This window comes from Neoarius graeffei, chromosome 27, assembly GCF_027579695.1.
Source record: "Neoarius graeffei isolate fNeoGra1 chromosome 27, fNeoGra1.pri, whole genome shotgun sequence".
Taxonomy (NCBI): Eukaryota; Metazoa; Chordata; class Actinopteri; order Siluriformes; family Ariidae; genus Neoarius; species Neoarius graeffei.
In genome coordinates, this window is record NC_083595.1 from 23,602,898 (window position 1) to 23,616,620 (window position 13,723).

The 13,723-nt window shown below is 45.2% G+C and overlaps 1 protein-coding gene across 4 annotated transcripts in view; it reads right to left on the reverse strand.

Moving 5' to 3' along the window:
* Positions 1-9,356: 9,356 nt before the first annotated feature.
* Positions 9,357-13,723, reverse strand: part of harbi1 (harbinger transposase derived 1) — a 34,522-nt gene continuing 30,155 nt past the window's right edge. For all 4 annotated transcript variants that reach the window (XM_060912025.1, XM_060912026.1, XM_060912027.1 and 1 more), the window contains exon 3: positions 9,357-9,955. In XM_060912025.1, coding sequence (XP_060768008.1) covers positions 9,579-9,955 — 377 coding nt within the window. In that variant the 3' untranslated portion in view covers positions 9,357-9,578. The remainder of the gene's footprint in view (positions 9,956-13,723) is intronic.

Sequence of the window (13,723 nt, forward strand, 5' to 3'; positions counted from 1 at the left end):
GTTGCCGGTGGAAGTCAGAGATGAGGGTTGGGTCCAAAATGAACCTGACGGGAACCCAACTTCTCTCCTCGGGACCGTAACCTTCCCAGTCCACCAGGTACTGGAGTCCTCTGCCTCGCCGCCACACCTTCATCAGTTTCTGACTGTGTAGGCCTTGCCGCCATTGATGAGCAAAGAACTAGAGACCAGAGGTTTAAGCTGTGACATGTGGAACGTGGGGTGGATGCGTCACATGGTGAGTGGTAATGCCAGTCTGATGGAACATGGGTTGATTACCTTTTTGATGAAGGGTCCTAGGTACCTGGGAGCCAGCTTGCAGGAGATGGTTCTGAGTGGCAAATGGCGTGTGGAGAGCATGACTCATTGCCTCACCCGGTAAGTGAGCGCCTTAGAGCGGCGTTTGTTGGCCTGCCACTTGGATGCTAGGGCGGAGCAAATGAGTCTTCTCCGGGCCAATGCCCACATCCTCCTGCAGTAGCGTATGAAGATCTGGGCTGAGGGTATGGCAACCTCCTCCTCTTGGTTGGGGAAGAGTGGTGGTTGGTAACCTGGGGAGCACTGCAAGGGTGAGAGACCTGTGGCAAATGAAGGAAGAGTGTTATGAGCATACTTGATCCAGGGTAGGTACTTACTCCAAGAACTGGCATCCCTGGATGCCATGCACCTGAGTGCAACCTCCAAAGTCTGGTTCACCTGTTCTGCCTGGCCGTTGGTCTGTGGGTGGAAGCCTGAGGTGAGACTACAGGCGATGAGTTTGCAGAAAGCCCTCCAGAACTGTGCAGTGAACTGAGGACCCCGGTCAGAAACGATATCAGTGGGTAGTCCATGTAGGCGGAAAACGTGGTGGACGAGTAATTCTGTGGTTTCTTTGGCTGAGGGCAGCTTGGGCAGAGGAATGAAATGGATGGTCTTGGAGAAACGTCAATGGATGGTCTTGGAGAAACGTGAGGATGCATGTGTCGCCACCTGAGTTGGTGAGTCCTGTGACGAAGTCCAGGGCGATGTGAGACCAAGGTCGATGTGGAGTCGGGAGGGATCTTAGCAAGCCAGCAAGGGGTCGATTGGTTGTCTTGTTCCAGGAGCATATGTCGCAGGCTGCCACAAACTCCTGGATGTCCTCCTTGATGGGTGGCCACCAAAAGCGCCGCTAGATGAGTGCCAGGGTTTGGGCGGCTCCCGGATGACAGGCCAGCTTGGAGCCATGACCACACTGCAGCACCTGGGTTCGCACCAGACAGGGAACAAACAGATGGTTAGGAGGAATGTTGTTGGGGTTACCTTCACCGGGGTCCTGCTCCAGGGCCTTCTGCATGAGAGTCTCAACCTCTAGAATGGCGGCTCCCACCAGGCAGTGTGGAGGAAGGATGGTTTTGGGCGGCTTAGACTCCTCTTGGTGGGAAGAGAACATCCTGGACAGGGTGTCGGGTTTGCTGTTCTTGGAGCCTGGGCGGTAGGAGAACGTGAAGTTGAACCGGGAGAAGAGAGACCAATGGGCTTGACGGGAATTAAGGCGTTTGGCGGACTTGAGGTACTCCAGATTCTTATGGTCGGTCCAGACTAGGAAGGGGAGCTCCGACTCCTCGAGCCAGTGCCTCCACTCCTCCAAGGCTGGTTTAACAGTCAGTAGTTCTCGGTTGCTGATGCCGTAATTCTGTTTGGCTGGGGATAACCGGTGGGAGAAGAAGGAGCATGAGTGGACCTTGTTGTCACTGGCCCTCTGGGATAGTATAGCTCTGACCTCTGACTCGGAAGCGTCGACCTCGGCATTAAACTGCTTGGTAGAATAGGGTATGGTGAGAATGGGTGCTGTGGTAAACCTGTACTTGAGCATGGAAAAGGCTTTCTCTGCTTCCTACCCCCACTTGAATTGGGCCTTGGTCGAGGTCAGGGCTGAGAGAGGTCCGGCCACCATGCTGAAGTTGCGAATGAAGCGCCTGTAGAAGTTGGCAAATCCTAGGAAGCGCTGGAACTCTCGTCTCAAAGATGGGGTGAGCCAATCGGAAACTGCCTCAAGCTTGAGGGGGTCCATCTGGATCCTTGCTGGGGAGATGATGAATCCCAGAAACGAGACAGAGCTCTGGTGAAATTTGCTCTTTTCTGCCTTGACGAACAACTTGTTCTGTAGCAGGCGCTGGAGGACCTGCTGGACGTGACCCCGATGTTCCTCCAGGGAGTGGGAGAAGATCAGGATGTCATCCAGGTACATGAAAACGAAGATGTTTAGGAAATCCCTTAAGATGTCATTAATGAGTACCTGGAAGACTGTGGACACATTGGTCAGGCCGAAAGGGACCACGAGGTACTCATAGTGACCAGTGGTGGTGTTAAAGGCTGTCTTCCACTCGTCCCCCTCCCTGATCCTGACGAGATGGTATGCATTGTGTAGATCTAGCTTGGTGAATACCGTGGCTCCTTGGAGTAGTTCAAAGGCCATGGTCATGAGCGGTAGTGGGTAGTGGTTCTTGACTGTGATGACGTTGAGACCCCGATAGTAAATGCAGGGATGGAGTGACTTGTCCTTTTCCACACAGAAGAATCCCGCCCCTGCTGGGGAAGAGGAAGGACGGATGATCCCAGCTGGCAAAGATTTGGAGATGTACTTCTCCATGGCTTGCCTTTCGACGGAAGAGAGAGAGTAGAGTCATCCTTTGGGTGGCGCTGTCCTGGGTAGGAGGTCGTTTCCACAGTCATAGGGTCTGTGAGGAGGGAGGGATACTGCTTGGGTCTTGCTGAAAACAAGTTTGAGATCCAGATATTCCAAAGGCATATGAGAGAGGTCGGGGAACTCGCTGGCTGAAGGCTGTGGTGGTTTGGTGGAAGGCAGAGCAGCGTTCAGACAGGAAGCTAGGCAGGACTGGCTCCAGCCTAGGATGGTGTTGTCAGCCCAGTTAAGGTGGGGGTTGTGCTACATTAACCATGGTAATCCTACGACGATGGGTATGTAGGGGTTGTTAGCTGGATGGTTTCTGAGTGGTTACCTGAAATCCTTAGGGTGAACGGGGTGGTAAGATGGGTGATGTTGGTCAAGCCAGTGCCATTGAGTGTCAGGACGTCAAGAGCAAGTAGAGGGATTCCCAGATGCTTGGCAGTGGCGGAGCACATCAGGTTCCTGTCTGCCCCTGAGTCGACAAGGGCCTGGAGGGGTGATGCTGGTTGTCACGGATAATGATGACAGGAAGTAACAGACGATTAGCGGGGGACTGGTTCCGAGCGTTGCTCACCAGAACCCCTTGATTCACTGGTGGGCTCGTCCTTTTAGCGGGCAGGCTCGAGAGATGTGTCCCAGCTGACCACAGTAGAAGCAGGCCCCCATGCTTCACCAGCGATGTCATTCCTCCGCTGACACCCGAACCCGGTCTACCTGCATGGGTTCGACGGATGCGGCAGGAGGTGGAGAGGAGGTGAATCTGGGGTGGTTCTTCTGTCTCCTCCATTGCTGGATCCGAGTATCGATGTGGTTGGCAAGGTCCATGAGGCTGGCAAGGTCCATGAGGCTGGAGAGGTCTGATGGCAGTTCCCACGATACCAATTCATCCTTGATGGCGTCGGACAAGCCGTGCAGGAACGCGTCAATCTGGGTGTTCTCGTTCCAACCGCACGAAGCTGCCAACGTCCGGAACTCGATGGCATAATCCGAGGTAGACCGGGACCCCTGCTGCAGCTCCATGAGCTCTCTGGCCACCTCCTGGCCGGACAGAAAGCAGTCAAATGTTCGCCTCATCTCCTCGAAGAAATCCTTGAAACTGGAACAAAAGGATGCATTGGCATCCCAGACTGCTGTTCCCCACTCTCTGGCCTTGCCGGTGAGGAACATTATTGTATATGCTACCCGGGAGCGTTCTGTGGGGAAGGCCAGAGGTTGCAGTTCTAGGATCGATGAACATTGAGACAAAAACGATCTGCAAGTACCTGATTCTCCATTGTAGGGCTGAGGTGCTGGAAGTCTCGGTTCATGGAGAAAGGCGGTGGCAGGAGCTGAAGTAGGAGATGGCTGAGCAGGGGTAGGCATGGCTTGACAGCGCTGCATCTGTGTGGTGAGAAGGTTGAGTGCATTGGACAGGGTGGCAAGGTTCTGGGTAATTTGTTGTAGGTCTTGTTGGTAGGTCCCAAGGAGAGTCCCTTGCTGCTGTATAGCCATTCTCAGATGGGTCAGTTCTGCTGGATCCATGTTGGCCAGAACGTACTGTTAGGGGTGGTGGAGGTGTGGTGAAATAGGATCCAAAAGCAGAACACAACTCAGACAGTAATCCAATAAATGAGGTGGTTTTAATCCAGGGAAAAAGTAGCAAAAATAGTCCATGTAAAAAAGGAGACAAAAACTTGACAAAACAAATGAGGCAGACAAGGACAAGAAAAACACTAGTGCAAAAAAACATGAACAAGAAAAAAATGCTAGTGCAAAAAGCCATAAATGAGAAAAAGCTAGTGCAAAAAACCATGAACAAGGGAAAACCACTGGAGAGAAAAAAACATGAAAAACCATTAAGACACAGAAACGGCTAAGGAAAACAAACGAGACGTTCTGGCAAAAATAGAGTCTGAGAACGGCCTATTTATACACAGTAGTGAAAACCAGAAAGTGAGTTCAGGAGAGAATGAATTCCTGTCCCAGCTCCAGATCGGTGCTGGCGTGAGAGATCCATAATCTCCGGAGTGGATGTCCGGGGCGGAGCATGACAGTGTACCTCTCGGTCTAGTTCAGTACACACAATCACAATCATGGGGAAGACTGCTGACTTGACAGTTATTCGGAAGACAATCATTGACACTCTCCACAAGGAGTGTAAGCCACAGAAGGTCATTGCTGAAAAGGCTAACTGGAAAAGGAGCACAAGCAACAGGGATGACCGCAGCCTTGAGAGGATTGTCAAGAAAAGTCGATTCAAGAACTTGGGAGAGTTTCACAAGGGGTGGATTGAGGCTGGTGTCACTGCATCAAGAGCCACCACACACAGACACCTTCAGGAAACTGTCACATTCCTAATATCAAGCCACTACTGAACCAGACACAATGTCAGAATTGTCTTACCTGGGCTAAGGAGAGAAAGAACTGGACTGTTGCTCAGTGGTCCAAAGTCCTTTTTCAGATGAAAATAAATTTTACATTTCATTTAGAAATCAAGGTCATAGAGCCTGGAGGAAGAGTCGAGAGGCACAGAATCTGAGGTGCTTGAAGTCCCGTGTGAAGTTTCCACAGTCTGTGATGATTTGGGGTGCCATGTCATCTGCAGGTGTTGGTCCACTGTGTTTAATCAAGTCCAAAGTCAACGCAGCCATCAACCAGGAGATTTTAGAGCACTTCATGCTTCCATTTGCTTACAAGCTTTATGGAGATGCCAATTTCCTTTTCCATCAGAACTTAGCACCTGCCCACAGTGCCAAAAATACTACCAAATGGTTTGCTGACCATGATATTACTGTGCTTGACTGGCCAGGCAACTCATCTGACCTGAACCCCAGAGAAAATCTATAGGGTATTGTCACAAGTAAGATGAGAAAATACCCGACCCAAAAATACAGACGAGCTGAAGGTCGCTATCAGAGCAACTTGGGCTTCAATAACACCTCAGCAGTTACACAGGCTGAGTGCCTCCATACCACATTGCACTGATGCAGTAATTCATGGTAAAGGAGCCCCAACCAAGTATTGAGTGTATAAATTAACATACTTTTCAGCAGTTGGACATTTCTGTATTTTAAATCCTTTTTTGATCGACCTTAGGAAATATTCTAATAATTTGAGATACAGGATTTCTGATTTTCATGAGCTATAAGCTCTATATAAAAGACTTGAAATATTTCACTTTACATGTAATTAATATAAAAATATATTAAAGTTTCCCTTTTTAATTAAATTATGAAAAAAAAAAACCTTTTCCATGATACTCTAATTGTTTGAGATGTACTAATATTGTAAAGCCGGCATGCAGTGCTGCAACCTGGGGTCCTTTATGTGGTATTTCATGTGGTCTGTGTGAGCTATATGAAGCAGTGACTCTATAAATAACTCAGAAATGTGTGCACACCACTGTTTCCCATTAAAAAAACTGAGAAGAAGAATTGGTCCGCCTTGTCCAGTGCTTGAATGGTTTCAAATCATTTTGTGCATTTTTTTTTGAGGGGATCTCAGTCCTGACACACACATCTATTTACAACGTGAAGGTTTCTGATAAACTTCCTTAAACAAGAGTGCTCTGAGAGCACAATATCCCCCGCTGGGAACTACAGTGGTGCTTGAAAGTTAGTGAACCCTTTAAAATTTTCTATATTTCTGCAAAAATATGACCTAAAACATCATCAGATTTTCACACAAGTCCTAAAAATAGATAAAGAGAACCCAGTTAAACACATGAGACAAAAATATTATACTTGGTCATTTATTTATTGAGGAAAATGATCCAATATTACATATCTGTGAGTGGCAAAAGTATGTGAACGTTTGCTTTCAGTATCTGGTGTGACCCCTTTGTGCAGCAATAACTGCAACTAAACGTGTCCAGTAACTGTTGATCAGTCCTGCACACTGGCTTGGAGGAATTTTAGTCTATTCCTCCATACAGGACAGCTTCAGCTCTCGGATGTTGGTGGGTTTCCTCACATGAACTGCTCACTTCAGGTCCTTCCACAACATTTCGATTGGATTAAGGTCAAGATTTTGACTTGGCCATTCCAAAACATTGACTTTATTCTTCTTTAACCATTCTTTGGTAGAACGACTTGTGTGCTTAAGGTCGTTGTCTTGCTGCATGACCCACCTTCTCATGAGATTCAGTTCATGGACAGATGTCCTGACATTTTCCTTTAGAATTTGCTGGTATAATTCAGAATTCATTGTTCCATCAGTGATGGCAAGCTGCCCTGGCTCATATGCAGTAAAACAGGCCCAAACCATGATACTACCACCACCATGTTTCACAGATGGGATAAGGTTCTTATGCTGGAATGCAGTGTTTTCCTTTCTCCAAACATAATGCTTCTCATTTCAACCAAAAAGTTCTATTTTGGTCTCATCCATCCACAAAACATTTTTCCAATAGCCTTCTGGCTTGTCCACATGCTCTTTAGCAAACTGCAGACAAGCAGCAATGTTCTTTTTGGAGAGCAGTGGCCTTCTCCTTGCAACCCTGCCATGCACACCATTGTTGTTCAGTGTTCTTCTGATAGTGGACTCATGCACATTAACATTAGCCAATGTGAGAGAGGCCTTCAGTTGCTTAGAAGTTACCCTGGGGTCCTTTGTGGCCTCGCCGACTATTACATGCTATTACTATTACTCTTGGAGTGATCTTTGTTGGTCGACCACTCCTGGGGAGGGTAACAATGGTCTTGAATTTCCTCCATTTGTACACAATCTGTCTGATTGTGGACTGGTGGAGTCCAAACTTTTTAGATACGGTTTTGTAACCATTTCCAGCCTGATGAACATCAACAATGCTTTTTCTGAGATCCTCAGAAATCTCCTTTTTTCGTGCCATGATACACTTCCACAAACGTGTTGTGAAGATGAGACTTTGATCGATCCCTGTTCTTTAAATAAAACAGGGCGCCCACTCACACCTGATTTTCATCCCATTCAGGGGCGGTCCTGGGGGCGGGCCGACTGGGCAGCCGCCCGGGGCGGCATCGCGGGGAGGGGGGGGGGACGGCACGAGCACGGGCGCGAAAAAAAAAAACGGTCCCAAAAAAAAAACCCCGAAAAAAAAAAAAGACGGGCATGGGCCGCCAGCAGGGGGTTTCGCCCAGGGAGTAAATCACTCTAGGATCGCCACTGATCCCATTGATTGAAAACACCTGACTCTAATTTCACCTTCAAATTAACTGCTAATCCTAGAGGTTCATATACTTTTGCCACTCACAGATATGTAATATTGGATCATTTTCCTCAATACATAAATGACCAAGTATAATATTTTTGTCTCATTTGTTTAACTGGATTCTTTTTATCTACTTTTAGGACTTGTGTGAAAATCTGATGATTGTTTTCCCTGTAGCGGTTTTTTCTTGTTTAAGTTTTTTTTATGCACTAGCATTTTTTGCCCTTGCCTGCCTTGTTTTGTCAAAGTTTTTTGTCTCTTTGCACCTGGACTATTTTGCTATTTGTTTTTTCATCCTGTTTATTTACCTTTTTGCCACGCCCTTTTCCCTGGATTAAATCACCTTATTTATTGAATTACTGTCTGTGTTCTGCTTCTGGATCTTAATCTCGCACCTCATCTCGCCACCCTTAACACATATTTATGCAGAAATATAGAAAATTCTAAAGGGTTCACAAACTTTCAAGCACCACTGTATGCCATAACTCTGGTAAAATTTGACTGAATTAAACGGAATTGCAATATGCGTATTACTGACGTATACCAAAGAATCCTGTTGAGTTTTATGAAATTCCTCCAAAAATTGTGAGAGGAGTTGATTTCAGAAGGTGAGTACCCTTCCTGGGAGGGAAGGAGGGATGGACGGACGGACATCGCCACTACATTATCCCCCTTTGGGTCTTTTGGCCAGTGGTGGATAAAAATTGTGAGGGAAGTTGATATCAGAAATCAAGCACACGTTGATGAAATTGCCAAAGTACAAGTTTGTTAATTAAGGGCATAACTCTGGTCAAATTTGCCCAAATTAAAAGAAATTTCAATATGCGTACAAGTGTCATATAACAAAGCCAAGTTTGGTGAAATTCTTCCACAAATTGTGAGAGGAGTCGATTTCAGAAGAACGTACACCCTCATGAAATTGTCAAAGTCCAAGCTATTTAATCAAGGGTCAAAACTCTGGTAAAATTTTCACAAACTAAATTAAATCGCAATATGCATATTACCATCATATAACAAGGCCTTTTGCCAAGCTTCGAGAAATTCATCCAAAAATTGTGAGGGGAGTTGATGTCAGAAGGCAAGCACACCTTCATGAAATTGTCAAAGTACAAGGTTGTAAATCAAGGGCCACAACTCTGGTAAAATGTGACCGAATTGCACAAAATAACAATATGCGTACTACCGACATATAACAATGCCTTTTGCCAAGTTTCGTGAAATTCCTCCAAAAACTGTGAGAGGAGTTGATTTCAGAAGGAAAACACACTCTCATGAAATCGTCAAAGTTAATTTTGTTAATCAAGGGCTGTAACTCTGGAAAAATGTGACTGAATTTAACAAAATTACAATCTGTGTAGTACCTACATATAACAAAGAATCCTGCCAAGTTTTGTGAAATTCCTCCAAAAATTGTGAGAGGAGTTGATTTCAGAAGGTGAGTACCCTTCCCGGGACGGACGGACATCGCCACGACATAATCCCCCTTCAGGCCTTTCGGCCAGTGGGGCATAAAAACAAACAAACCACAAATACTGCACCCACTGGCATGTGTATTTGTATTTATTCAGTACGAATTGTCTGTTCAATCCATAGTCATATTTGTTTACATCTTTACTACAAATACCAAGCACAAATCACAAAGATGTTTAGGTTCCTGTTAGGTGCCTCCAGTCACTTCTAAATTGTCAAGTCTTAAGAAAATACACAGTGCCCTCTTCAGTCCAAGACATCATGCCTGCTCTGTGGCTCCGTCCCAGCTCAGCTTTAGCTAAAGTGATTCTGGATCAGTTCCTGTCGGACTCTCAGTGCCTCCAAGTCCACTTGTTCTGTTGGATCATTGCTCTCATCTGATTGGTCAGTGGCCTCAGTCCTCTCAAAAGTCCAGGCATCCAGTCCGGACTGCAGTGAGACATTATGGAGAACGCAGCATGCTTGGATGATGTGAGAACACTTCTCAGGCGAGTACTGCAGATAGCCTTTTGCTCCATCCAAACACCGGAAGCGTGTCTGGAGAGCACGGAACGTGCGGTCTACGATCTCGTGCGTGGTCATATGAGCCAGGTTGTAGCGGTAATCTGCCGGAGTCTTGGGATTCGGCACTGGGGTCATCAGCCACTTTCTCAGAGGATAGCGATTATCTCCTGCAAAGAGAAAAAATATATATTTTAGCCAATCGAGTGCAGATACAAATAGAAGCATTTCACAACCACATGTTAAATGTGAGGGCAGCATGGTGGTGTAGTGGTTAGCACTGTCGCCTCACAGCAAGAAGGTTCTGGGTTCTAGCCCATTGGCCGACAGGGGCCTTTCTACAGTGGTGCTTTAAAGTTTGTGAACCCTTTAGAATTTTCCATATTTCTGCATAAATATGACCTAAAACATCATCAGATTTTCACACAAGTCCTAAAAGTAGATAAAGAGAGCCCAGTTCAACAAATGAGGCAAAAATATTGTACTTGGTCATTTATTTCTTGAGAAAAATGATCCAATATTACATATCTGTGAGTGTCAAAAGTATATGAACCTCTAGGATTAGCAGTTAATTTGAAGGTGAAATTAGAGTCAGGTGATTTCAATCAATGGGATTACAATCAGGTGTGAGTGGGCACCCTGTTTTATTTAAAGAACAGGGATCTATCAAAGTCTCATCTTCACAACACGTTTATGGAAGTGTATTATGGTACGAACAAAGGAGATTTCTGAGGACCTCAGAAAAAGCGTTGTTGATGCTCATCAGGCTGGAAAAGGTTACAAAACCATCTCTAAAGAGTTTGGACTCCACCAATCCACAGTCAGACATGCTGTGTACAAATGGAAGAAATTCAAGACCATTGTTACCCTCCCCAGGAGTGGTCGACCAACAAAGATCACTCCAAGAGCAAGGCGTGTAATAGTCGGCGAGGTCACAGAGGACCCCAGAGTAACTTCTAAGCAACTGAAGGCCTCTCTCACATTGGCTAATGTTAATATTCATGAGTCCACCATCAGGAGAACACTGAACAACAATGGTGTGCATGACAGGGTTGCAAGGCTATTGCTCTCCAAAAAGAACATTGCACCTCATTCGCAGTTTGCTAAAGATCATGTGGACAAGCCAGAAGGCTATTGGAAAAAATTTTGTGGATGGATGGGACCAAAATAGAACTTTTTGGTTGAAATGAGAAGCATTATGTTTGGAGAAAGGAAAACACTGCATTCCAGCATAAGAAACTTATCCCATCTGTGAAACATGGTGGTGGTAGTATCATGGTTTGGGCCTGTTTTGCTGCATCTGGGCCAGGATGGCTTGCCATCATTGATGGAACAATGAGTTCTGAATTATGCCAGTGAATTCTAAAGGAAAATGTCAGGACATCTGTCCATGAATTGAATCTCAAGAGAAGGTAGGTCATACAGCAAGACAATGACCCTAAGCACACAAGTCGTTCTACCAAAGAATGGTTAAAGAAGAATAAAGTTAATGTTTTGGAACGGCCAAATCAATGTCCTGAACTTAATCCAATTGAAATGTTGTGGAAGGACCTGAAATGTGAGGAAACCCACCAACATCCCAGAGTTGAAGCTGTTCTGTACAGAGGAATGGGCTAAAATTCCTCCAAGCCAGTGTAGAGAACTGATCGACAGTTACCGGAAACATTTATTTGCAGTTATTGCTGCACAAGGGAGTCACACCAGATACTGAACGCAAAGGTTCACATACTTTTGCCAGTCACAGATATGTAATATTGGATCATTTTCCTCAATAAATAAATGACCAAGTATAATATTTTTGTCTCATTTGTTAAACTGGGTTCTCTTTATCTACTTTTAGGACTTGTGTGAAAATCTGATGATGTTTTAGGTCATATTTATGCAGAAATATAGAAAATTCTAAAGGGTTCACAAACTTTCAAGAACCACTGTATGTGCAGTTTGCATGTTCTCCCTGTGTCTGCATGGGTTTCTTCCAGGTGCTCCGGTTTTCCCCACAGTCCAAAGACATGTAGGTTAATTGGTGGTTCTAAATTGACTGTATGTCATGCTCCGCCCCGGACATCCACTCCAGAGATTATGGATCTCTCAAGCCAGCGCTGATCCGGATACGGGACAGGAATTCCCTCTCACCTGTATTCACTTCCTGGTTTTCACTGCTGTGTATAAATAAGCCGTTTTCAGATTCAGACTTTGCTAGAATGTCTCGTTTGCTTCTTTAGCTGTTTCTGTGCCTCTCTTACTGTTCATGGTTATTCTGTCTAGTGACTTTTTCTTGTTCATGGTTTTTGCACTAACACTCTTCTGGTTCATGGTGTTTTTTGCACTAGGGGTTATTTCAGATTCATGGTTTCTTGCACTAAGGGTCTTTTCTTGTTCGTTTTTTTTTTTTGCACCAGTGTTTTTGTCTTTGCTTGTCTCATGTTTTTGTCAAGTTGTTTGTCTTATTTTGTCCAGACTATTTTTGCCATTTGTTTTTTGTCCTGTTTGTTTATCTTTTTGCCACGCCCTTTTTTCCCCTGAAATAATCATATTTATTGGATTACTGTCTGTGTTCTGCTTGTGGATCCTAACTTCACCATACCTCCACCCACCCTAACACCGTAGGTGTGAATGTGAGTGTGCATGGTTGTTTGTCTCTACAGTGGTGCTTGAAAGTTTGTGAACACTTTCAAATTTTCTATAATTCTGCATAAATATGACCTAAAACATCAGATTTTCACAGAAGTCCTAAAAGTAGATAAAGAGAACCCAGTTAAACAAATGAGACAAAAATATTATACTTGGTCATTTATTGAGGAAAATGATCCAATATTACATTTCTGTGAGTGGCAAAATTATGTGAACCTTTGCTTTCAGTATCTGGTGTGACCCCCTCGTGCAGCAATAACTGCAACTAAATGTTTCTGGTAACTGTTGATCAGTCTTGCACACCAGCTTGGAGGAATTTTAGCCCATTCCTCTGTACAGAACAGCTTCAACTCTGGGATGTTGGTGGGTTTCCTCACATGAACTACTCGCTTCAGGTCCTTCCACAACATTTCGATTGGATTAAGGTCAGGACTTTGACTTGGCCATTCCAAAACATTAACTTTATTCTTCTTTAACCATTCTTTGGTAGAATGACTTGTGTGCTTCAGGTCGTTGTCTTGCTGCATGACCCACCTTCTCTTGAGATTCAGTTCATGGACAGATGTCCTGACATTTTCCTTTAGAATTCACTGGTATAATTCAGAATTCATTGTTCCATCAATGATGGCAAGCCATCCTGGTCCAGATGCAGCAAAACAGGCCCAAACCATGATACTACCACCACTATGTTTCACAGATGGGATAAGGTTCTTATGCTGGAATGCAGTAGGGGATTTTTTTCCTCCTGTGTAAACACAAGTGGAGGCCATCCACATCGGATCTGTTTTAATATCAACAGATCCTCGATTAAGGTACGTGAATCCTTTCATCATGACACACCTTCAGCTTGTTCAGTGTGCTGAATGCAGGATGCTTAGTCATTCTTCCTCCATCGCTAGTGGTAGCTTTATTTGTGATAAGTGCAGATTAGTTAGCTCTCTGATGGAGAACACTGCATTTTTAGAAATGTGTATCCAGTCTTTAGAGAAGGCTTGTGAGAATAAGAACAGTGTAGTTTCTGCAGGGGAAAGTCTGGATGCCCTAGGTGGAGTTAATAATCCCCCCAACTCCAGCATTAGAGTCCTCACAGCGGGGCGAATGGGTGACGACTCAGCTGCATAAGCGTAGAGCCAAAGCTACTGCTGAGGCTCACCTATGGGAGCACCAGTCCTCTCCGCTTCATGTGTCAAATGGGTTTGCTCTCCTTAGTGATGCACTGGCTGAGAAACCTGAAAGAGCTCTGGGTGTAGGGGACTCTATCATACGGCACGTGAAATTAGCTCGGCCTTTAGGGGCACCAGCAGCTT